Here is a 1,292-nt window from a genome sequence, read left to right on the forward strand (position 1 = left end):
TTAAACAAATTTGATATTTAATGTACAGGGACGTCCGCTATAGAAGAGATAGAAGGTTTTAGTCTTTTCTCTCATCCATGCTGACGACGACCCTGATCTTTTTATCATTTTATTTTGAAAAACAAGTTATAATGTCTAGATCATTTTATAGATTGTATAATATATGATGTTGTTATCATCACTGGAATATGTATAACGAGCAAACATTACTCCAGAGTGCGCCATTCTCTCAATGTATATTTTTTCATTTGAAGCCATTCTCTTCTCTGTATATATTTTCTCATCTAAAGTTATTTCATCACCCGGTAATATTTTATAAGTGGCGGTGAATAAATTTCCGTAACAGCTTAAGAATACAATTGCATCCTTTCCATTGATCAATTTCATATTATGAGAAGGTCCTTTCTTAAACATGTCAAATATCAGATCAGTTTTTTCCAAAGAATATTCTAAAAAAAATATATGGGTTATAAGGTCATTTAAATATAAAGGAGGTTATACCCGAAAATTTAATTCGAAATCCTTGCGCATTTTTATTTATGATCATTGAGTTTTGTTTATGTACAATTTGATCCAGTATTGTTTTAGGAGCTCCTACAGTTAAGAATTTTAATCAATTACAATATTTGAATGACTTATTTATGGAAACAAATACCTATATTTTTATAAAATAAAAGCTTATTTACACTAGTAGTTTCCACCCAAGATCCCTCAAATACTGCTAAGTTGCATCTAGAAGTATAATTTGAATATATTATTTAATTTATTCAATATAGTGAATAACTAAACTCACTCTTGGGACTCCACTTGATTTGGTATACTAAGGAGAGAAAGGACAAAAACGACTATCCAACTGAACATTTTGACACAAGCTGTTTCGTTATACTGATATACCAATAATTTTTTCAATACATATATATATATGTCAAAAGTCAATTTAAAAAAAAGGAAATTATTCTCTTGAATTCAATCTACGTAGGTACTCGCAATATGCCCAGTCTTTCCCAGAGAAGGAAAGATACATATTGTACAAGGATTATATATTAAGTGGATTGTATGTATACGTCATCTACTGGAGTTAGAAGAGAACACTTATCGGCTTTTTTTTTTTTTTGGGCGGGAGAGGGGGGAGAAGGCACACATTGCACTGCCTGTAGGACGTTTTTTGCATTTCACGTTATTCAGTGTTCATTTCAGCGTGTTTTTTTTGTGTTTCCTACCAGCACGGCCAGTTTATCACCTGCCTTCTCTCACTTCTCCCACTTTCTGTTTGTCATATATTGTATGTCACA

The 1,292-nt window shown here is 31.6% G+C and overlaps 1 protein-coding gene across 1 annotated transcript; it reads right to left on the bottom strand.

Annotated features, from left to right (window-relative positions):
- LOC121129758 (uncharacterized) lies at positions 1 to 1,014 on the bottom strand. Its single transcript, XM_040725480.2, has 4 exons — positions 794 to 1,014; positions 656 to 732; positions 502 to 594; positions 1 to 449 (listed from the first exon to the last, which is right to left on the bottom strand). The coding sequence occupies exons 1-4, from the start codon at positions 859 to 861 to the stop codon at positions 136 to 138; spliced, it is 552 nt and encodes a 183-aa protein (XP_040581414.1). The 5' UTR covers positions 862 to 1,014; the 3' UTR covers positions 1 to 135.
- Between the last annotated feature and the right edge of the window lie 278 nt (positions 1,015 to 1,292).

This window comes from Lepeophtheirus salmonis, chromosome 14 (assembly GCF_016086655.4).
Source record: "Lepeophtheirus salmonis chromosome 14, UVic_Lsal_1.4, whole genome shotgun sequence".
Lineage (NCBI taxonomy): Eukaryota > Metazoa > Arthropoda > Copepoda > Siphonostomatoida > Caligidae > Lepeophtheirus > Lepeophtheirus salmonis.

Excerpts from the sequence above, each read along its gene's own strand:
- LOC121129758 (XM_040725480.2), bottom strand. The coding sequence starts at position 861 with ATGTTCAGTTGGATAGTCGTTTTTGTCCTTTCTCTCCTTAGTATACCA. Across the intron at positions 733-793 it reads AATCAAGTGGAGTCCCAAGA|ATGCAACTTAGCAGTATTTG; the intron begins GTGAGTTTAGTT and ends TTATACTTCTAG. Across the intron at positions 450-501 it reads ATTTCGAATTAAATTTTCGG|AATATTCTTTGGAAAAAACT; the intron begins GTATAACCTCCT and ends TATTTTTTTTAG.